Below are 22,640 nucleotides of genomic sequence, written 5' to 3'. Positions count from 1 at the left end.
TGGCCTATGTAGACCACAAAAATAATTGGTGGTTGAATGCAGTGGCCTAATATGAAAATCTTGTTCAAATTTCAAGTCAATTGGATGAAAATTGACTATTTTAGAAATTTGGCTTATGTTGACCTTATGGCCAATGTTGCCCTTTTCACCTAAGATGACGTAAAAATAATTGGTGGTTTCATTAATTGACCGGATATGCAAATCCTCTTCAAATTTCAAGTAAATCAGATGAAAATTGACAATTTTAGAAATCTGGCCTATGTTGACCTTTTGGCCCATGTTAATCTCAGAAAAAATTGGTGGTTTAATTCAATGACCAGATATGCAAATCCTCTTCAAATTTCTAGTTAATTGGATGAAAATTTAGGATTTTAGAAATTTGACAAAGTTGTTGACCTTTGGCCTATGTTGATCTTTTGACCTCAAAATCAATATTCTTCTTCCTTATGACCAACCCCACTGTTTGGTGAAGTTTTGTAAAGATTGGTTTAAAATTGTGACCCGTAGGCGTTTGACATACAGAGTGACAGACAAATAGACAGAATAACCCACAAAAAAAGTAATATACAGTGGTGGCCAAAAATATTGGCACCCTTGCACTTTTTTCAAATAACTCACAATGTTCTCTAAAAATAAGTTGAAATTGACAAAAGTATTTGGTCTCCACAATTCTTTATTTCACTGTTAATATGACAGAACCTTTGTGTTTGATTCAGAACTTAATATATCCTTTTAAATCAGAAAATAAAAGGAAATTGTATTGACAAAATTATTGACACCCTCGACTTAATATTTGGTAGCACAGACTTTGGACAAAATAACTGCAGTGAAGCGCTTCCTATATCCATGAATGAGCTTCCTACACCTCTCTACTGGCAGTTTGGCCCACTCCTCTTGTGCAAACTGCTCCAGATATCCCAGATTTGAAGGATGCCTTCTCCCAACTGCTGTTTTCAGATCTCCCCACAGGTGTTCAATGGGATTTAGAACTGGACTCATTGCTGGCCACTTTAGAACAGTCCAGCGTTTTGTCTTGAACCATTTCCTAACTCAAGGTGCCTGAGATATTGCCCAGATGAGAAAGAAAATAAATAAGTACTTAATAAATTGATAACAATTGAGTAATTAATCAATTAATTGATTAATCAAAAAAACAAAAAATACAGTTTTTTTTCCAAAGGACATGCTCACTATTGTGCCGACATTTCAGCTTCCTCGCTCAAAGGAAGGCTGAGATATCGCCCGGACAAACAAACAAGAAAACAAGCAAACAAGAAACAAAACAAATGGAGTGAAAACTGAGTACGCCCTTTCGGCGTGCATCATCGCCGTGCCCCCTTAGGTGCCCGGTGATGATGTCGTGCAGCACCTGGAAATGTAAGAGGGAGGGAGTTCTGAGATGCTTTCACTTGTGTACAACAGGGTGCTTCACTTCAACTTTTTGGGTTAATCAGACAATGGAGAAGGTTCAGTCATAGTTTGACATTCATAAACACGTCAGCCACCATTGATTGTTGTAAATTGCTGGCACATGCTCATACCTTGATGTCCTGAAGACGATGATCATCAAGTTATGACAACCTGCCTTGTTGTTTGCAAAGGGTAACAATCCCTTATTTCCTGGCAAATCAATGACAGTGAACAATAGAAATGCAGCCTTTGAGTACTAAGGATAGTTTTTGCTTTTTCAGCCACCCTCTTGATGGTTGTTTTTAGTGATGGTAAGATTGAAGCGAACAGAGAATATTTTGGATGCAAAATTGAACAGCTGTTGAAGACTTATTATTTGCTTTCATACATGGTCTTTGACGGGCAGTCTCTTGACCTTTCCACTAAAATCATTGCAGGGTTCCTTAACATGACGTGTTGCAAAGTTCCATTCTGCCACAATTCTGAAGCATTCTTGATCTTGCAGTTTTTGTACAGCTATGCAAAGCCATTGAAGTACACGGTTATCCCTTACACTGCACTGACTGTTCACAAAGAAATGTGATGAGACACTCTCTGGAATAGGTGCACTTTCATGGTGTTACAGGTATTGCAGTCCGAAACTAGAATTGCACTCGGTCGGAGCGCATACTTCCGCCAGGCTGAACAGTTTACATTTTGTATCCCACCGATAGGATCTGTACGCGGACCTCAAACAAAATCTAATGGGCTTATTATTTTGTCACCTACCCACTCGTCCACTAAATTTGTCATAGCCCATCCACAACGTTTTGAGATATCATGCAATACCATATACAGATATCATGCCCTATCTCTGGATTTGGATCATCACCAAAATCTAATCGATTCGTTCTTGTCACGCACTCAAGTTTCGTCCGATTCTGTCCATAACGTTTTGAGATATCCTGGTCATAGACAAACAGACAAATAGGTGAAAACATAACTTTCATCCACCTTTGGTGGCGGTGGTAATAAGGACCTGGCTTGCACAAGAGCTTTGCTTCTCACGATAGTTCATGATGCACCCCATTTTGGGTACAATGTTTTGCCTGCAAGTTGCAATGAGGGTAATGTTTCATCTCACAACTCGAACGAATAATTATGTGTGAAGTCCCCAAAACAACAGAAACTGTCTGCACTCCAGCAACTGCCGAACGTCTGCAAACTGTCGTCGTATAGATGAAATATGTAAACTGTCGTCGTATATATGAAATATGTAAACTGTCGTCGTATATTTTAAATATGTAAACTGTCGTCGTATATGTGAAATATGTAAACTGTCGTCGTATATCTGAAATATGTAAACTGTCGTCATATATTTGAAATATGTAAACTGTCGTATATATGAAATATGTAAACTGTGGTCGTATCTTACTATAATTCACCAAATGTCTGTCTGTCTGTTCGAAGGTACCGCCAAAAATGGCTGAACCGATCGCAACGATATTTTGGGTGGGTATTCCTGGGACCCCTGGGAGTAAAATAGGATATATTGTTTTTCCAAGTTTTGCAATTTTCCAATTTTTCAGTTTTTCCAAACACGATGGAATAATATTTACCTATATGAACAGTGATGTGGGTTTTGCTGAAATTCTACAAATACGGTACTGCATTCTACGTACCAGGAGAGAGTAGATCGAATCCTGACGAACTCTTCCTGTATAAATGTGCGGCTCCGAAATAACACGGCAGCGTGTGCAAAGCGACTGAGAAACAGGTGTAGCGGCCGCTTCTGTGTTACAGATTCGGCGCGCACTCTTCACACATAAACGTGCGACTGAGAAAGACATTTAGCGGCCACTTCCGTTTTGCAGAATTCAATCTTTTTTCAAAATGGGCGCCATGTACTGTTTAGATTTTGATGATTTGCGTGTGACATGATTCAACGGATGTTTATATGAATCGTTTAAAATAAAAAAGCCTTCAATTTGTGATATTTTGCCTTTTCATTTGGGCTTTCCAATTGAAGCCCCGCCCATAGGGCGGGTACCGCTGCTAGTATGTGAAATATGTAAACTGTAGTCGTATATATGAAATATGTAAACTGTCGTCGTATATGTGAAATATGTAAACTGTCATCGTATAGATGAAATATGTAAGCTATCGTCGTATATATGAAATATGTAAACTGTCATTGTATATATGAAATATGTAAACTGTCGTCGTATATATGAAATATGTAAACTCTCGTATATATGAAATATGTAAACTGTCGTTTTATATGAAATATGTAAACTGTCGTCTCATTGTTGGGAAAATTTATGATTGCTGCAGAATTGGTCTAGGAAGAATTGAGAAATGCTGAAAACAGTGAAGAGCAATCAGTTGATGCCGATTTGTTAATCATGTGCTGCTCAAATCTCTCCTGAATTCTTATTTCTCATCTTGAGAAAACCTCCAAACTCACTATTCCGACCAGGAAGTTTGTGCTCAAGTTGGCATTGGGCAAGGCAGTAGTACACTTGTTTGAAAGGGATGCTGTCTTTTGTGCACCTCTCCCGCTTTGCACCAATTATAATCAATTTGAATGCTTCTTTTTTTGTAGTTGCATAGAATGAGAAGTTTTTCCTTTTACCATCCAGAACAGACTCCATTGTGCTGATCTCGCTCAGGTAGAATCGTTTATTTTTTTGGTCCAATTCAACATTTGTTGTTGGGTGTTTTCCTGAATTGGGATTTACAGTACATTCAGAAAGTATTCAGACCCCTTCACTTTTTTCACATTTTGTTATGTTGCAGCCTTTTGCTGAAATCGTTTAAATTCATTTTTTCCCTCATCAATCTACACTCAATACCCCATAATGACAAAGAGAAAACAGGATTTTAGAAAGTTTTGCAAATTTATTAAAAAGAAAAAACTGAAATATCACATTTACATAAGTATTCAGACCCTTTGCTATGACATTTTAAATTTAGCTCAGGTGCCTCCCATTTATCTTGATCATCTTTGAGACGTTTCTACACCTTGATTGGAGTCCACCTGTGGTAAATTCAATTGATTGGACATGATTTGGAAAGGCACACACCTGTCTATATGAGGTCTCACAGCTGACAATGCATATCAGAGCAAAAACCAAGCCATGAGGTCGAAGAAACTGCCTGCAAAGCTCAGAGACAGGATTGTGTCGAGGCACAGATCTGGGGAAGCCCACAAAAAAAATATTCTGCTGCATTGAAGGTTCCCAAGAGCACAGTGGCCTCCATAATTCTTAAATGGAAGAACTTTGGAACAACCAGGACTCTTCCGAGAGCTGGCCACCCGTCCAAACAGCAATCGGGGGAGAAGGGCCTTGGTAAGAGAGGTGACCAAGAACCCGATGGACACTCTGGCTGAGCTCCAGAGATCCTGTGTAGATGGGAGAAGACAGTGAAAGACACATGAAAGCCCGCTTGGAGTTTGTAAAAAAGCACCTAAAGGACTCTCAGACTGTGAGAAACAAGATTCTGTGGTCTGATGAAACCAAGATTTAACTGTTTGGCTTCCGTCTGGCCACTCTGCCATGAAGCCCAGATCGGTGGAGTGTTGCAGCGATGGTTGTCCTTCTGGAAGTTTCTCCCATCTCCACACAGGATCTCTGGAGCTCAGCCAGAATGACCATCGGGTTCTTGGTCACCTCTATTACCAAGGCCCTCTCCCCCGATTGCTCAGTTTGGCCGGGCGACCAGCTCCAGGAAGAGTCCTGGTTGTTCCAAACTTCTTCCATTTAAGAATTATGGAGGCCACTGTGCTCTTGGGAACCTTCAATGCAGCAGAAATTTTTTTGTAGGCTTCCCCAGATCTGTGCCTCGACACAATCCTGTCTCTGAGCTCTGCAGGCAGTTCCTTCGACCTCATGGCTTGGTTTTTGCTCTGATATGAATTGTCAGCTGTGACACCTCATATAGACAGGTGTGTGCCTTTCCAAATCATGTCCAATCAATTGAATTTACCACAGGTGGACTCCAATCAAGGTGTAGAAACGTCTCAAAGATGATCAAGAGAAATGGGAGGCACCTGAGCTAAATTTCAAGTGTCATAGCAAAGGGTCTGAATACTTCTGTAAATGTGATATTTCAGTTTTTTCTTTTTAATAAATTTGCAAAACTTTCTAAAATCCTGTTTTCTCTTTGTCATTTTGGGGTATTGAGTGCAGATTGATGAGGGAAAAAATGAATTTAAACGATTTCAGCAAAAGGCTGCAACATAACAAAATGGGAATAAAGTGAAGGGGTCTGAATACTTTCTGAATGTACTGTAAATCTGACAGAATTCCCTAGTCTTCATCTTCGTGTTGCTGTCCTTGCCATGAATTAGGTTGTGCCAAACGCCAGCCATTTTGTTAAAGATCGTCCTTCAATTGGGAACAACTGTCAGCACTTTGACTTTTTGTTACTTTTGTCCATGTTGTTGGGCTTGTCTTTCAGCTGTGATGTTTTTATCTGGAAGTCTTTCTCACTAATAGGTGCGCACTCGATTTCCAGTTTCTTATCTGACGCAAGTAATTGCAGCTTCTTCTTCAATGTGGACTCTTTTTCTCACTTCGATGGCAGGATGCGTTCCTTGGCAAAGTTTCCACTTCTTGAGTATATATTCCCTGATACTTGATTGGTACTTGATTAGTGACTCGTTCAATGTCCAAAGTTCATGATTTTTTAAAAACAAAAACACCACTGTCATCACTTGCGGTACCTGGCCCTGGCTTTGGAGAATTGCAGGTTGACTAAGATGTTTATTCAATGATTTTGATGGTGGCAGCAGGAAATGATTTGGGAGCTGGCGTGGACAGCTTGTTTCGTGGTTCAGTACCAACTTTAATTATTTGTAGCAAATGCTTGATTTGCTTGTTAGTTCCTTGTGGTATTTATTACTATTATTATTATTGTTTGTTTGATTATATATATATATACAGTATATATAATATATATATATATATATATATTATATTTTAATTTATTTATTTATTTATTTTGCTGGGATGACTTTTAGGGGTCTGCACACACTACCTATGTTCAAGTCACTAAAGCTATTAGACATGCTAACATTCAGTCAATCTGAACTGAAGTGAACAGATTAAAGTTTTGTTGCATCTGACCGTTATAGGCTTTCTTGACTTTTCCAGGCTCCAATCATTGGGGCTGGTGTGCTGCAGCCAATATGGAGTGGGGTCTGGTGGCTTCACCCTCCAATATCATTTGCAAAGACTCATTGCTGCTATGAATTTTAAAAGCATATATCAAGGATTCATAACTACCAGCAACACGGGTAGTATAAATATCTGAATAACTCATTAACTATTAACAGCAGTGCCGAGCTGGAGTGTTTGTTTTGTGTTTCACACCAATATGTGTTATTAGTTAGTTCTCATGAATGTCAAGGTGTGACCAACATGGTTATCTGGATATGTTTCAGTTATCTCAGGTGCATGACACTCATGAAGTTTAATTTCATCATATTGTCACGTTTGAAACTCCCGTTAAAACAGGAACCTCAGCACCGAGTTAGACTCAGGAGATGGCCGAATGATCTTTTATCATTTAGTTTCCTGCGTTTATTTAATTAATTCTGACACTTTACTGTTTTTTTTTGTTTTTTTTTGTTTTTTTTGGTATACAAGATTGAGGCTTCTGAACTTTACTGTTTACCAAGGAACTTCAATTGGGCCGAATTAATGGTGGGAAACGGACAAGGAAACAGATAGCTGAAACACGTTATCTTACCTTTTAAGGGTTTATTTATAAGTAAACGGGGAAAAGGGTAACACGACACTATAAACAAACATAGGGGCAATACCCCTGGCACTCACTTGGTAGAATAAACAGTATACTACACTGACTAAAGGTATTTTAAACCAATTTCAATGCTTGCTAGGAGACAGGGCAGCATGTAGAATCATATTAACATAAACATAAGACTTTAAATAAACAAACAAAAAATTCCTATTTGGGGGGGGGGCAACCCCTCTCCCTAACGCACCTCCACTTAGACTTCGATTTTCTCGGTGCCGTAAACATACTTGGGTACATCAGTCAAGTTTCATTGAAATAGTGTTTGTAGTTTCAGATGAAAAAGGAAATTCCCCTCTTTCTTTTTTCCTCCTACAGAGGAAAAAGGAAAAACCTACACCTACTTTGACCCCCGGTAGACCCCTTAGACCTTTTTTTTTTTTCTTTTTTTTTTCATGCCGTGAACAAATTTTAGTCACAACATAACAAATATAATTTGTGCCAAATTTAGTCACAATCCCATCAGTGGTTTCCGAAAAGAAGTTGCAAGTGTTTACGGACTCCTCTACCAGGCCTCGTGGGCCCCTCTATCCTTCAAGCAATGCTGGCTTACACGCAAGGCGTTTGTGCTCTACCTCAACAATGAGGCCTCTTTATCTTATCCACATTTCTCTCGCTATCCTCCTTCCGCACACCAGGTCTCTCATTGTCCCTCTCCCTCACACAAGCCAGGTCTCTTTTGACCTCCTCCCCCTGGGCAGAGTCCCCTTCTCTGGCCGTCACGCCAATGGGGGCGGCGCCTATAAAAAGATATGTAGATGGCACTTCCATCTCCACGGCACATTACGTCACCATGGCTAGCACACCCTGGCCAGACAGATTGCGATGGCCAGGCAAATGAGAAGTTCTTGAAGTCTCTCATGAGAAGTTCCCGCCTACTAGTCCCACCTACCATGAGGTTTTTACGCCCTCATATTATGATCTAACCTGTTTATAAATTACATACGCTGCCTCATCAGCATCACATGTAACAAACAACTTAACCTGACAGGTCCCTATTACATGCCACTCCAACCACTACTTAAAACACATGGACCATACTACACTTACCACGGTCTAGCTATGGATCTCCGCCTCCTCTCCCCCCCACCCCCCCTCCCCCCCACAATCCTTCCACATAACAATATGAAGCATCATGGTCAAATTGCGTTAACAAATGACAGACCCACCACACTGACGAGAGAGGGTGGCACCGCCAACGTAAGGGTGGGGATCAATTGCGCATGCTGCGATGTGACCCCACCCTGGGGGAGAGAAAAGGAACTGGCTTAAGCGTCTCCTGAGCCACACTTCTGATCCCCGGTGAGACATACGGATGACAAGCGCCCCCACTCCTGCCTCACCCCCCCCTCTCTCCCTCTCCTCAAGGGGGGAGCACCATGACAGAGAAATGAACGCTAAAAGCAGGCCGCCGCGCAGGGCGCTCAACATGGGTACGACACGAGGCAGAGCTCCGATTGGCTCTCCAACCCGGACAGCGGAAGCGACCCCACTTAATTTTATTAGGTTTTGGGATAATTTCTGCTTGATTCTTACCTCAACTGCAGTGCAGTACCATATTCATAGTGCTAGTACCATACAAATAGTAAATGGATATTGTTTTTGACAGCTATTTTGGTATATTTTCCCCATGGTAAAAAACACACTTCCATTTCACTTAGTTTTGTTACGTTTCATTTATCTAGCCTTAACATTATCGGATGTTTGTAACCCGCGTGCGTGAAGTGAAAGGCGGGGTTTAGCAATTGGTTCACTTTGTTTATCGCTCTGTCTGCCCTTATGTCTACAAACATCAGTTTATGATCGAGGAACACCTTAATTTCAATTGAATGTTGTATTTTGAACACGGATCGGAACATGAATCAGAAAATAAACCAGTAGTTTTGCAATACTTTGGATCTGAATTCGTCCTGATTGTGCAGAGGGGAATGAGATTTTTTTTTTTGAGTATATCTGCCTGGCAATCAAACAAAATTGAAAATCATTCCAAACAGGAAACTTTCTGTTTTTAGCGACGTTTAACGGACATAAACAACAAGAAACAAGAGAAAAATGACCACAGTGTGGTCACCAGCTGTGACGTGTAGAATCATGAGGATATCCGTTGCAATATACGCTACCAAATTTATTCTGGTTTCTTCAAACAAATCGCGATTTTAGTCTGCGATGTTCTTACCTTATACCAACGCACGTCCGAGTGTATGCGCATGCGCTATTCAAAAAGGCACCCCAACAACAAGAACAACAACGCGGTCCTCTCATAGAGCTGCTCGTCGCAGCTAAAAAGAACTAATGTAACGTGTTAGATAGGGTGGTGTAAAAGACACTGCATCAACGGCCGCAAAATTCCCAAAAATAAATTCTGCAGTCTTAAAATCTCTACTTTATCTCAATTGAATTATATACTTGATACTAGAACACAAATCTCCTTCTTGGCACTTTGAAAACCCTCTCGTTTATCAGTACGGACATTGAAAAAATATTACATTGAAAAAATATTACGGCATTTTACATCATCTCCCCCCATACCATTCCTCTCCAATTCTCCCTCCTCCCCCCTCCTCCTCAAAGCTGCCTCCTCCCCACTTCGTCTCCCTTCTATCTCATACCTCCAATCCCCCCCCCCCCCAAACTTCTACTTTCCTCTGCCCCCCCTCAACAACCCCTCACTGTGCCTCATCCCTTCACCATCAAACCTTTCATCCTCCTCATCCTTCCCTTTCTTGGAACTCTTCTGTAATCTCTGACACACTATCAACTGCTCTCCCTACCTCCCCCTCTCATCCTTCATCTTACCCTACTCCTCCCCTCCCCTGTCCTGTATCCGATGCTCCCCCTCTCTCTTCATTAACGGTATGGACCTCAAACATCCGGGGCCTTCGCTCAAACCTGACTGATCTCTCCATACAGGTTGCTTCTGACAATCCAGACTTGATCTGCTAAACAGAGACTTTCCTCCTTCAAGATGTCTCTGATTCCTTAATATCTCTTCCTGGTTACTCCCTCCTCCGGTATGATAGACCTGAGCCTCGTCCTGGTGGTGGGGTGTCTATCTTTATCAAAAACTCTCTTCCTCACTCTCCTTGCACTGCCCTCTCTCCTCCTCACCCCCAGGAGTACCTCTGGCTACGGCTTCCTCTCCGCTCCCACCTTTTGTTCATATGTGTTCTGTACCGTCCTCCAAACAGTGATGACTCCATTTACATTTCACTGTCTGACAACATGGACCAACTTCTATCCACTCATCCCAACTCTCTCTTCCTCATATGTGGTGACTTCAACTGTCATCATGCCAGCTGGTTGGGTGTGGGTTCCTCTCTCACCAGTCATGGCACCTCAGCAAAGGACTTCTGTGACTCACTGGGATTGACACAATCTGTCAATTTCCCGACCCGGATCTCAGCCAATGGAGTATCTTCTCTTCTAGACTTGGTTATGACAAACTTCCCTGCTAATGTCTGCTGCTCTTCTTCTGCTCCAATCGGTTCTTCTGATCATGTGCTTGTCAAAGTGGACATCTCTCTGGCCATTCTCAGAGAGCCTCCTCAGCGTCGACGAGTCTGGCATTTCACTCAGGCCGACTGGGACGGTCTTCAAGCAGCCATCAATCGTCTGGATTGGTCTCCCATCTCCACTGCCTCTGACATCAATTCTTCCTGGGAATTCTTCCAAAGCAAACTGCTCTCTCTCATGCACAGATTTATCCCATCTCGTCTTCAGTTGTCTTACCCTTCCTCCCGTCCATGGTACACTGAATCTTGTGGTGAGGCAGTTGCCCTGAAACAACTTGCCTTTGCCTCTTGGAAGGCAAATCCAACTGAAGGCAATCTCAGTTCCTTCCACCAAGCTCGGAACAAGTGTGTGTCTACCCTCAGGAGTGCCAGGAAGCACCATCTCTCCACACTCAAGAATGAACTCTCAAACCTGGCTCCTTCCTCCAAATCCTGGTGGCATCTGGTCAACTCCGTTTCTGGTGTTTGTTCCCCCTCCATCCCCTCCCTTACCTCAAATGGCCACACAGTTGACATCGCACGTGACAAAGCCGAATGCCTCAACTCTGTGTTTGCCTCAAAATCTTGTGTCCCAAACCCATCTCTCTCTGTCCCCACCCTTCCCAGTCGAACCCAACTGCTCCTGGACTCTGTGTCCTTCTCTCCTGACAAGGTGGAGGAGTTTTTGTCTAACCTCGACTCTGATTCTGCAACTGGACCAGACGGCATCAGCCCACGGGTCCTAAAATCCTGCTCTGCTGCTCTATCTCACCCTCTCTCTGTCCTTTTCGCCCTCTCTTTTGCTCAAGGTCATCTGCCAGCATCCTGGAAATCAGCAAACATTACCGCTTTACACAAAAAAGGTGCAAAAACAGATCCTTGCAACTACAGACCAATCAGCCTGCTCCCAATTATCAGCAAAGTCATGGAATCCATCATTGCTTCGGATATGAAATCTTTCCTCTTCTCCAACGGCTTGATCTCTGATCATCAATTTGTTTCAGACCAGGTCACTCTACTCTGGACATGCTGCTTCTGCTGTCTCAACAATGGATGGAGGTCCTCAATGCCAAACAGGAAATCAGAGCTGTCTCCCTCGACATATCACGTGCCTTCGATACGGTCTGGCACCCAGCTCTGCTCACCAAACTCTCCTCCTATGGTATCCATGGAAATCTCCATGCATGGCTTGCGGACTTCCTCTCTGGTCGTAGTCAACGTGTGGCCCTGAATGGATTTCTCTCAACTCCCCTTCCTGTTCAGGCTGGAGTTCCCCAAGGCAGTGTTCTGGGCCCTGCGCTTTTTCTGGTCTTTATCAATGATCTCTCCGACTCTCTGGAAAATCCTCTCTATCTCTTTGCTGATGACTCCACTCTCTGCCGCTCCATTCCTCTGCCCTCAGATCGGCAGTCTGCAGCCTCCTCACTCTCTGAAGACTTGGACAAAATCACAGACTGGTCAAACAAGTGGAACATGTCTTTCAATCCTGACAAATCTCACACTCTTACTATGTCTCTCCGAAAAGATCGACTGGACAACCCTCCCATCTACTTTCTCAACAATCCTCTCCAAGAAGTTCTGTCGCTCAAGCTTTTGGGTCTCACTATCTGCCATGATCTTTCTTGGGAAAACCACATTTCCAAGCTGGCCTCCAAAGCCAGTCGCCGACTGGGCATCCTCCGTCGTGCGAAGTCCTTCCTCGGCACACCTGAGCTCCTCACCACATACAAGGCTTTCATCCGCAGCTCAATGGAATACTGTTCTCCCCTATGGGCCAGTGCTCCTGCCTCACACCTAGCTCGGCTTCACGCTGTCGAAACCAAAGCTTTCAGAATTATTGGAATCTCCTGCGATGAAGCTATCTCTGAGGGCCTTTCACTCACTCACCGCAGGCAGGTAGGTGGTCTTTCTGTCTTCTATCGACTCCTCTCCGGCCTTGCACCCCCAGCTCTCTCTGTGCTCTGTCCCCCAAATATTCCTACAGGTCGCACAAGATCTGCCAGCAACCCTCTGATGGTTAAACTGCCGAAATCTCGGCTCTCTGCTCACCTTCACTCTTTCATTCCTCTTTTCTCCCGCCTCTGGAACAAACTCCCACACTCCCTTCAATCCCACTCCTCCCTCCAGGTCTTTAAAACAGCTGTCCACCACCATCTCTTATCTTCCCCCATCCAAAACCTTGATCTTTTCTACCCCCGCTAATTCACCCCAGATCCACCTTGTTTGAAATTCCAACTTCTTTCCTGGAAGTCCTGGCAGTGTCCATATGTTTTATACCTCTCCCACCCCCCCCCCCCTTCCCATGCCCCTCCCCCCCCCCCCCAATGCCCTCTCCCTCTCACAGATCTCTCGATGTCTCCATGTCTCTCGGTCCCTGCTCTCAAAATAATGTTGTGTTTGTGTCCTTCCTCCTCTCTCCCCATCTTGTCTACCGCTCCCGATGTTATATGTTTTATGTGTCGGTTTGTCTTTCTGTGTGATTAATGTTCGCTCTTTCACGAGCCTCGATCTTGTATACAAAAAAAAAAAAAAAAAAAATCTCAACCAACAAATTTGCCTCTTTCAGACCTCTCCCATGTCCTTTTTCTGAAGACAGCACGGGCTTGGATTCCTTTTTCGACCATCTGTTGAATATGTTGGGGGGTTCATTTGATCCAAACGTCGATTTTGTGAAGTTTTTTTGTCCGCTTTGTTTTCTTGAGTGACATTTTATGTCTAGGAGTCCGATACATCGGCTTTCGGGAAAAGGAGGTTTGGTCTTTTTTTGTGTAACCTGAGTGCACAATCATCCAGGTTAAAGTGTCTTTGAGTGCTGCACAGATGATGTACGGAGAGAGCGTGAACATGAGGATGTAAATAAGAATGCTGGTGTTTGTTGCTCTCGAATGCTTTTCCATCTCTACGTCGCTACCAATGATTCACTCTTAGTGTGTACTAAATGAATACCGAAGTTTATAAGTGCAGCATACCCATACCCTATGAATTTACTTATTAATTACTTTGGTTTTGTGCTTGTCTTTCTGAGAGATTGAATGAATTGGGCATTTCTCCAAATTGAATTGGGTTTTTTTGCTTGTCTTGTCTTTCTTAGATTTTATGGAATGCTTTCAGCCTGAAGAGCGTTTGCCTTTGGCTGGTTTTAGGCATTGCACCATTTTTCTTGCTTCTTAAGATTGGCACCTGTTTAAATATTTACAGTAAACCTTTTACCGATTGAGCACATTCCATGCTTCTCAAACGTTTGCAGATTTTAAAGCCAGCAGAAAAGAAACCAAAATATCAGTACGGTGGCCTCAACTCGGGGCGACCAGTCGTGCTTCCACGCAACGCTGCTCAGCAACCCAAGAAGAGATGAAGAAGAATGCGCGACGGCTAATGGTGCATTTGGGACGTTGGGACGCATGCCTGTTTGCTCGAACCAATTTGACAGTTTCGTGTGCAAGAACCTTATTTCCTTATTTGTTATCACATGTGGATGCTTGATCTGTTCTTTTTTGTCTTTTTATATACTATAATTTAAGTTAAAGATATTGTACTTAGCTAAATGTCTGATTTCCAAGCATCCTTCAGATTGCGTTTTCCTGGAGATTTAGCATTTGTTTGTTTTTTAACATTCAAGTGAGATGTTATGGTATTCTGGAAGAGGCTGTTTGTCATCGACAAGTTATTGTTGGTTTTTGTCAGTGCGAGAGGGCTTGGGTGAGATACTAATGTGTATGTTGAGGTAACTCCCTCCTATTCCAATGTTTATCACCTCACCCTTTTGGTCCCGTTTTTACTTTTTTAAATTGTTTTTTTCTGTTGTGTGGCGTGCTGACGAGGAGGGGAGTGTCATTGAAGCTGAAGGGAAAGGTGTATGCTGCATGTGTGAGAAGTGTTATGATTTATGGGAGCGAGACATGGGTAATGAACGTAGAGCAGCAACGAAGGCTGGAAAGGGTGGAAATGCGAATGGTTCGGTGGATGTGCGGAGTATCGTTGAGAGAGAGGAAGACAAATGATGAATTGCGAAAGATGATGGGAATATTGCCTGTGATTGATGCTGTGAAGAGGAACAGGTTGAGATGGTTTGGTCATGTGTTGAGGAAGGATGAAAGTGACTGGTTGAGAAGAGTGATGGAAATTAATGTAGAAGGAAGTAGAGGACGGGGAAGACCGAAAAAGACTTGGCTAAAGGTGGTGAAAGAAGAAATGCGGGCAAGGGGGTTAACAAGGAGAGATGCAGAAAATAGGGCAAAATGGAGAAGATTGTCATGGGGACCGCAAGGCTAACCCCCGCTCTAGCAGGGAAAATGGCCTTAAAATGCCTGTTGTTGTTGTTGTTGCAGATTATCTCATGCCAAAGATTTGTGATCAATAATTGATTCTGTGCAAGTTTTTAGAAACAAGTCCTATTTGAGAGATTAATTTAAAGGGTATTCTGTAGTTCAGAGGTGGTACTAGCTCGATTTGATTTCCTTGTCCTGTAAGTCAATATTGTTATAGCGTTGCATCAAGTTTTTATTTTTATTTTTTACCATTGTCTGATGAGAACAAAACGCCAATTATTCCTAATTGAACATCCTTCACAAAGAAAACTTCCAATGCAGCTCAGACTTTAATGGTGTCACTTTGGGAATTAGGGATATCCGTTTCAGGGATTACTGCTATTAATGGTTTATTATCAATAAGTGGGTAACTTACAAATAAAAATCAGTCACTGTCACTTTTTTAGGATCTGCCACAAATTTACACAAGGGGAACATGGGGATGAATGGATAACTTGATATGGATAAATTACTGGCCGCATCGCTTCATCCAATCAATTTCATTAATTGCATCCCAAGCTTCCGCCGGCATACTAGGCCGCAGCTGGGTTTTCAAGATTACGAATACAAGGAAAGTTGAATACAGGAGGGGGGCATTTCACCCATCATGCCTGTCCTAGCTACTTCCCAGCGCTCCAATTTCCTGCACCTTGTGTTAAATGTACTAACCCGAAAGCAGGGCACTAACAGCAATTCTCGCACAAACCAAATTAATACATGGATCGCCAGCTCTGTCCACATCTGGAAATATGTGTTCTAGTATAGTAGATAGGTGCAGGAATTGTGCCTTGGATGATACAAGCATGACATTTGGCACACAGTCAGAGTATGCCCTAAGAAAGATATTTGGCTATAGGGCCATCGCAGATTTGTCCTTTAAAAAAATGGCCGCCATTGTTGTCACAGGACAAATCTGCGATGGCCCTATAGCCAAATGTCTTCCTTAGGGCATACTCTAACTGTGTGCCAACTCTCGTGCTTGTATCATCAGTCACAATTCTCCCAAATATTTCACCTATCTGCCGTACTAAAAATTGGGCGCCATTTTTATTGGACACATCTGTGATGACCCTAATAGTCAATATTTAACTGTGTACCAAATACCATGCTTGTATGATTCAAACAACAGTTTATACAAATTAATATACCATATACCAAAAAGACCCTGGTGTTGGGCTAGCGGCTAGGGTGCCAGCTTAGGATCCAAGGATCCTGGGTTCGAATCCCGGTCGATCGCTGAATTAACGCCAGGGGGGTTGACTCAGACTGTCATCCTTCCGAGGTCGGCAAATTGAGTACCAGTACACTGGTAATTCCGTTTATCGTAAAAAAAAAAAGGCGACAAACAGGGTTGGCGGCAGGAAGGGCATCCGGCCGTAAAACATTGCTTCAAAAAGGGGACCAAAAAAAAAAAAAACAACAACAACCACGGTCCCCAAAAAGGCCAACCCCCGCTTTGCGGGGAAAAATGGCCTCTAAACGGTGGGTTTTTTTTTTTTATACCATAAACCTGGTGTTGGGCTAGCGGCTAGGTTGCCAGCTTAGGATCCTGGGTTCGAATCCCGGTCAATCGCTGAATTAATGCCAGGGGGGTTGACTCAGCCTGTCATCCTTCCGAGGTCGGCTAATTGAGTACCAGTTCACTGGTAATTCCCTGTTTGTCGTAAAAGGCGACAAAAAGGGTTGGCGGCAGGAAGGGCATCCGGCCGTAAAACATTGCTTCAAAAAGGGGACCAACAAAAACAACAACAACCACGGTGCCCGAAAAAGGCTAACCTCCGCTTTGCGGGGAAAAATGGCCTCTAAAGGTGGGGTTTTTTTAATACCATATACCATAATATACCATATAAATGGCGGCCATTTTAAAAACATTGTTGTCACAGGACAAATATATGATAACCCTAGAGTTAGGGGTCTTTAATTATGTGCCAAATGTCAAGCTTGTATGACCACAACAACAGTTTATACAAATTAATATACCATATACCATAATATACCATATAAATGGCGGCCATTTTAAAAACATTGTTGTCACAGGACAAATATATGATAACCCTAGAGTTAGGGGTCTTTAATTATGTGCCAAATGTCAAGCTTGTATGACCACAACAACAGTTTATACACAGTAATGTACCAAATATATGTAAAATAACAAGCAATGGAGGCCATTTTGAAAAATTGGCCTTCATTGAGCATTGTTCATTTTGAAAAATGGCCGCCATTGTTGTCACAGGACAAATCTGCGATGGCCCTACAGCCAAATATCTTCCTTCGGGCATACTCTAACTGTGTGCCAACTCTTGTGCTTGTATCATCAAAGGTACAATTCTTCCAAATAGTTCACCTATCTGCCGTACTATTCTGAGATGCAGCTATTCTTGTTTGTACTCTCAATACGGCAGCTTGGATAAAATTATTGCTCGGAAGGAAGGAAGCTTGGAAGTCTGACCCTGTTAAATATTGAACCTAGATCTGATAACTGGGATGGACGCCATTCTGTGGCCAATAACATCCATTGCCTGCAGTAAAGGTGTCAGTTTTTGACTTGAGTTAGAGATATTTTTATACGATAAATGTCAGACTTACCGAGTATACACTCATTTATCATGAACAAAATATTTCCAACCTTTGTTCCAACCTCTTGGCTCAGATTATACATTTCAATATTTCAGTTTTGTTTCAGATTGTTTTTGTTTTACTCTACAATATTGAGCTTCATCAACGAGCAAGGTGACTGATGATATGGACAGGTAGTAGAGCAGGGGGGCAACATCTGTTGGATATGCTGTTTATTATTATTATTATTATTATTATTATTATTATTATTATGCTGCATACTTATCTGCCGTGTAGCATCGAAGCACATTTGGAAGATTGAATACCTTACTTACCTTGATAGAGGGTCGTGCATCAGGAACGAGGTATGGTTGTCTCCTCCCTCGTTCTATCTCTTGATGGATAATAAAGACTGAAATTGACAGCACAGATGCCCATATCTGAATTGTTGAACGTTTCCTTTTTAATATTATTTATTCTGCTCTGCACCGATTGGATATAAACATCGTACCCTCATTTGTCCTGGGATTGGTATTTATGATGGTTTAATCTCCATGTTGGCCGGTATTTTATATCTGCGCCATTTGCACTTTGACTGAAACGACTGCTTTTCAACAGATGCTGCTTTATCCAAGTCTTTGACACTCTTCATTGAGCATTCTCCAATGTGCTTTATCCACATTCTTCATTGAGCATTGTCCATTGTGCTTTATCCACACTCTTCATTGAGCATTGTCCATTGTGCTTTATCCACACTCTTCATTGAGCATTCTCCAATGTGCTTTATCCACACTCTTCATTGAGCATTCTCCATTTTGCTTTATCCACACTCTTCATTGAGCATTCTCCAATGTGCTTTATCCACACTCTTCATTGAGCATTGTCCATTGTGCTTTATCCAAGTCTTCATTGAGCATTGTCCATTGTGCTTTATCCACACTCTTCATTGAGCATTGTCCATTGTGCTTTATCCAAGTCTTCATTGAGCGTTTTCCATTGTGCTTTATCCACACTCTTCATTGAGCATTGTCCATTGTGCTTTATCCACACTCTTCATTGAGCATTGTCCATTATGCTTTATCCGCACTCTTCATGGAGCATTGTCCACTGTGCTTTATCCACACTCTTCATTGAGCATTCTCCAATGTGCTTTATCCACACTCTTCATTGAGCATTCTCCATTTTGCTTTATCCACACTCTTCATTGAGCATTCTCCAATGTGCTTTATCCACACTCTTCATTGAGCATTGTCCATTGTGCTTTATCCACACTCTTCATTGAGCATTCTCCATTGTGCTTGATCCACACTCTTCATTGAGCATTGTCCATTGTGCTTTATCCACACTCTTCATTGAGCATTGTCCATTGTGCTTTATCCAAGTCTTCATTGAGCGTTTTCCATTGTGCTTTATCCACACTCTTCATTGAGCATTGTCCATTGTGCTTTATCCAGACTCTTCATTGAGCATTGTCCATTGTGCTTTATCCGCACTCTTCATGGAGCATTCTCCATTGTCCTTTATCCACAGTCTTCATTGAGCATTCTCCAATGTGCTTTATCCACACACTTCATTGAGCATTCACCATTGTCCTTTATCCACACTCTTCATTGAGCATTCTCCAATGTGCTTTATCCACACACTTCATTGAGCATTCTCCATTGTGCTTTATCCACACTCTTCATTGAGCATTGTCCATTGTGCTTTATCCGCACTCTTCATGGAGCATTCTCCATTGTCCTTTATCCACACTCTTCATTGAGCATTCTCCAATGTGCTTTATCCACACACTTCATTGAGCATTCTCCATTGTGCTTTATCCACACTTCATTGAGCATTGTCCTTTGTGCTTTATCCACACTCTTCATTGAGCATTGTCCATTGTGCTTTATCCAGACTCTTCATTGAACATTGTCCATTGTGCTTCATCCACACTCTTCATTGAGCATTGTCCTTTGTGCTTTATCCACACTCTTCATTGAGCATTGTCCATTGTGCTTTATCCAAGTCTTCATGGAGCATTGTCCATTGTGCTTTATCCACACTTCATTGAGCATTGTCCAATGTGCTTTATCCACACTCTTCATTGAGCATTGTCCATTGTGCTTTATCCGCACTCTTCATGGAGCATTCTCCATTGTGCTTTATCCACACTCTTCATTGAGCATTCTCCAATGTGCTTTATCCACACTCTTCATTGAGCATTCTCCATTGTGCTTTATCCACACTCTTCATTGAGCATTGTCCATTGTGCTTTATCCACACTCTTCATTGAGCATTCTCCATTGTGCTTTATCCACACTCTTCATTGAGCATTCTCCATTGTGCTTTATCCACACTCTTCATTGAGCATTGTCCATTGTGCTTAATCCACACTCTTCATTGAGCATTGTCCATTGTGCTTTATCCACACTCTTCATTGAGCATTGTCCATTGTGCTTTATCCACATTCTTCCTTGAGCATTCTCCATTGTGCTTTATCCACACTCTTCATTGAGCATTGTCCATTATGCTTTATCCACACTCTTCATTGAGCATTGTGCTTTGTCCACACTTCATTGTGCATTGTCCATTGTGCTTTATCCACACTCTTCATTGAGCATTGTCCATTGTGCTTTATCCACACTCTTCATTGAGCATTGTCCATTGTGCTTTATCGAAGTCTTCATTGAGCATTCTCCATTGTGCTTTATCCACACTCTTCATTGAGCATTGTCCATTGTGCTTTATCCACACTCTTCATTGAGCATTGTCCATTGTGCTTTATCCACACTCTTCATTGAGCATTGTCCATTGTGCTTTATCCACACTCTTCATTGAGCATTGTCCATTGTGCTTTATCCACACTCTTCATTGAGCATTGTCCATTTTGCTTTATCCACACTCTTCATTGAGCATTCTCCATTGTGCTTTATCCACACTCTCCATTGAGCATTGTCCATTGTGCTTTATCCACACTCTTCATTGAGCATTGTTCATTGTGCTTTATCCAAGTCTTCATTGAGCGTTTTCCATTGTGCTTTATCCACACTCTTCATTGAGCATTGTCCATTGTGCTTTATCCACACTCTTCATTGAGCATTGTCCATTATGCTTTATCCAGACTCTTCATTGAGCATTGTCCATTGTGCTTTATCCGCACTCTTCATGGAGCATTCTCCATTGTGCTTTATCCACACTCTTCATTGAGCATTCTCCATTGTGCTTTATCCACACTCTTCATTGAGCATTCTCCATTGTGCTTTATCCACACTCTTCATTGAGCATTGTCCTTTGTGCTTTATCCACACTCTTCATTGAGCATTCTCCATTGTGCTTTATCCACACTCTTCATTGAGCGTTTTCCATGAGCAGTGTTTCTGTTAAAGCTCCTCCTGACATGTTTATCAGACTTGGCGAGATGTTTGTTTGTTTGTTTCTGTTTTTATTTTTGTATGGAAAGTAAAAGGATATCTTGTATTTCTAGACTGTTGATTTTTCTCAATAAAGGCTTGATGTTTTCTTTTTAACCTACGGTATTTCTATTTTAGTAACTGTGACATACTTTATAGTATTTGTTTGCCTCAATATTGGACCTTATCAAAGCTCGCAATTTGGGAACAACAATCGGAATATAACGCAAAATGTACGCTGATCAATAACATTGTGCAACTCTTACTTTTTTTTCTTGAATTGCAATTTTACGTGGAAAAGCATCCGGTTAGTAAATAATGTGTCGTGGTGTAGTGAGTGAAACCAGTGTTCTGCGAGATGAGAGTAGGACTCGGCCTTGACCCCGCTCTTGTTTGTTGTCATCTGTTGATGAGTGCCGAGGTTTGCGGGTTGAATTATTTGTGTACGACCTTGTGAATGTAGCTCACTGTGGAGGTGAGGTGACAGGTAAGTGTGCGAGACGGTTTAGGATAAATGTTGTGATTGGTAGTGGAAGGGAAGAGTTGAACAAAGATGTCGGAGGTAGGGCCAAACATGTTTTTGTTATTGTTTTCCCCAAGCACCTCCCCCCAAGTTTTGAGCTTTATGTTTGAAGGTTAAAGTCAGGATTAAATGTGGCAAATGTGTTAAGGTAGAAAATGAAATGTGACAACAATGTTTGACCTGTAATGTTTGGGAATGAAACAGGAACAGTGAAGAAGGAGGAAAAGTTGGAAAGAACAGGTGAGTGCTAATATGGCCGGCTGGTTCTTCATTGTGAGAAAAAAAAAAAAAAATGTAGATATTGGGAGTCAGGTGTGAGTACAAGGTAATGTGTAGATAAAACTGGTTTAGGAGGTTTGGACATTAAATGACGGAGGATGGAAATACAATGTCATTGGTCAACCAATGCAAAGGAAGTAGAGTCGAGGCAGGTAACAAGATGCGATCTTGTGATGTGGTAAAGGACAGTATTTTTCACCTGCAAGCATGATTAAGGTGAAGAAGTAGTATTCTGAGTAATTCATGTCACAACATTGTTCTGCGTAAGTACTTAATAGTATGGCCTGTAGGTCAATGATCATACGCTCTACGTCGAGCATGATATGACGCATTCGTCATATATGTCTTGAAGGTCAAATGGTCTTGGAGAAAATTAACAGCTCAAACTCCTCCTCCTCCTCTTCCCCCTTTTCACAACCCCTCTTCACTCTGGGAACTACTTCTTGGTGTTCCCAAATGCCAACACCTGCACGTACTCGGGTGCAATGCACTGGTTTTATCACCAAGTCATTCGTCTGAGGATACCTTTCCCGTCCCAGCTGGGACCCAAGTTCTGGACCTGGGGGTTCCATTTGCCGCCTCGCTGAACTCATTGGCTCAATGTGATGAGATTGTACAAAAGGCCTGGCGGATGTAATTTATCATTTTAACGTGTCTTATTTCCGGTCTAACAGCACAAGTTATGGAAACCTCCAAAGGGATCCGATATGGAGGTGTTTAAGATTGTAGGTAGTTATGGAAACCTCCAAAGGGATCCTATATGGAGGTGTTTAAGATTGTAGGTAGTTATGGAAACCTCCAAAGGGATCCTACATGGAGGTGTTTAAGATTATAGGTAGTTATGAAAACCTCCAAAGGGATCCTATATGGAGGTGTTTAA

General features: G+C 42.1%; 1 protein-coding gene across 3 annotated transcripts in view; it reads left to right on the top strand.

Annotated features, from left to right (window-relative positions):
• Positions 1–15,408, top strand: part of LOC137412346 (serine/threonine-protein phosphatase PP1-beta catalytic subunit) — a 58,288-nt gene extending 42,880 nt beyond the window's left edge. For 2 of the 3 annotated variants that reach the window (XM_068097609.2, XM_068097611.2), the window contains exons 8-9: positions 2,860–2,901; positions 13,951–14,176. In XM_068097609.2, the coding sequence (XP_067953710.1) occupies positions 2,860–2,901; positions 13,951–14,058 (150 nt within the window). In that variant the 3' untranslated portion in view covers positions 14,059–14,176. Of the gene's footprint in view, positions 1–2,859; positions 2,902–13,950 lie in introns of all 3 variants that reach the window. The other variant, XM_068097610.2, reaches the window with a different exon arrangement.
• Positions 15,409–22,640: the final 7,232 nt, after the last annotated feature.

Source organism: Myxine glutinosa, chromosome 11 (assembly GCF_964187855.1).
Source record: "Myxine glutinosa chromosome 11, kmMyxGlut1.1, whole genome shotgun sequence".
In the NCBI taxonomy this organism is placed as follows: Eukaryota; Metazoa; Chordata; class Myxini; order Myxiniformes; family Myxinidae; genus Myxine; species Myxine glutinosa.
This window is presented reverse-complemented; position numbering and strand designations above follow the sequence as displayed.